The 1,536-nt window shown below is 52.8% G+C and overlaps 1 protein-coding gene across 1 annotated transcript; it reads left to right on the plus strand.

The window, feature by feature from the left end:
* The first annotated feature begins 411 nt into the window (after positions 1–411).
* Positions 412–1,053, plus strand: LOC134934346 (histone H1B-like). Its single transcript, XM_063929802.1, has one exon. It carries the CDS (start codon positions 412–414, stop codon positions 1,051–1,053), a length of 642 nt encoding a protein of 213 aa, XP_063785872.1.
* Positions 1,054–1,536: the final 483 nt, after the last annotated feature.

The following is a 1,536-nucleotide window of genomic DNA, read 5'->3' on the forward strand; positions in this document are numbered from 1 at the left end:
AGCCTCACAGTAAAGGAGATATGTGCTACATGCCGGGCAGATCCAGCATGGTGCGGGTGAGTTCCCAGTGGCTATGCCTGGCCTCCTTCTCAACCCCTAGGCTAGCAATGATACTAAAGAGTTAGGGCAGACCTTGAAGTACGAGTGTGGTGCAGAGAGCCAGCTCTCCGCTCTCCTCATGCCCTATAAAAGACTGTTTTTCTGCGCTAGGGAAACACAAGGTGAGAGCAGATTTCCCAGTACACTGAGACAGGGAAGAGTTTACACGGCTGCTCATTCCGACAATGGGAGCACAGAATGCATCACTCTCGGCAGCCAATCACAGCACAGCCGGCAGTGTATATAAAAGACGTGAGTCAGCAACCGGCGTTGCCGTTGTAGTTTTATTGATTACAGTTTAGTCCCGCTAACATGGCAGAAACTGCCCCAGTCGCCACCGCTGTTCCTCAATCAGAGGGCGCAGCCAAAAATAAGAGGCTGCCGAAGAAAGCTGCTGGAGGAGCAAAGAAGAGCGGCAAGTCTTCCGGGCCCAGCGTCTCTGAGCTGATCGTAAAAGCCGTGGTCACCTCTAAAGAGCGCAGCAGGGTTTCTCTTGCCGCCCTGAAGAAGGCTCTGGCTGCCGGAGGCTACGATGTGGAGAGGAACAACAGCCGCATCAAAGTGGGGGTGAAAGGATTGGTGACCAAAGGAACTCTCACCCAGGTGAAAGGCACCGGCACTTCCGGCTCCTTCAAGCTCAATAAGAAGCAGAGGGAGAGCAAGAAGGCCGATCAGAAGCTCAAGAAACCTGCAGTGAAGAAAGTGGCCAAATCCCAGAAGAAGCCCAAGAAAGCTCCGAATGCAGCCAAGAGCCCCAAGAAGGTGAAGAAACCCGCAAAACCGGCTGCTGCCAAAAGCCCAAAGAAGCCTAAAACTGTGAAGCCCAAGAAGGCGGCCAAAAAGGCGGCAAAGTCCAAAGCTGCCAAGAGTCCCGCCAAGAAGGCAGCGAAGCCCAAAGCGGCAAAAAGCCCGGCCAAGAGGGCAGCTAAGCCCAAGAAAGCTGCGGCCAAGTAGTGATGGAAAAGCCGCCACAGCCTCGCTTCCTTGTTATCCCCACAAAGGTTCTTTTCAGAGCCACCCACCCTGTCCCGGCAGGGCTGTAGGTGCACGGCATGGCCTGTTGGGGGCGCCCTGGAGTGAATAATAGTCACTAGATACGGCATAAATATCCAGCTATGCGGGGGAGCGGGATTCATATGCAGTTATTTCTGAGCTCTGCAGGTGTAAGATAGATGGAGGAAATATACACGAATGTGCTGGGTTCTACCTTCAGCCGCACATAGCAGCAGCGTTGTTTTGTGGACTCGGACCTAGGCCCTCATTCCGAGTTGTTCGCTCGATAGCTGCTTTTAGCAGCTTTGCACATGCTAAGCCGCCGCCTACTGGGAGTGAATCTTAGCATAGTAAAATTGCGAACGAAAGATTCTCAAAATTGCGAATAGACACATCTTAGCAGTTTCTGAGTAGCTCCAGACTTACTCGGCATCTGCAATCAGT

Source organism: Pseudophryne corroboree, chromosome 6, assembly GCF_028390025.1.
Source record: "Pseudophryne corroboree isolate aPseCor3 chromosome 6, aPseCor3.hap2, whole genome shotgun sequence".
Lineage (NCBI taxonomy): Eukaryota > Metazoa > Chordata > Amphibia > Anura > Myobatrachidae > Pseudophryne > Pseudophryne corroboree.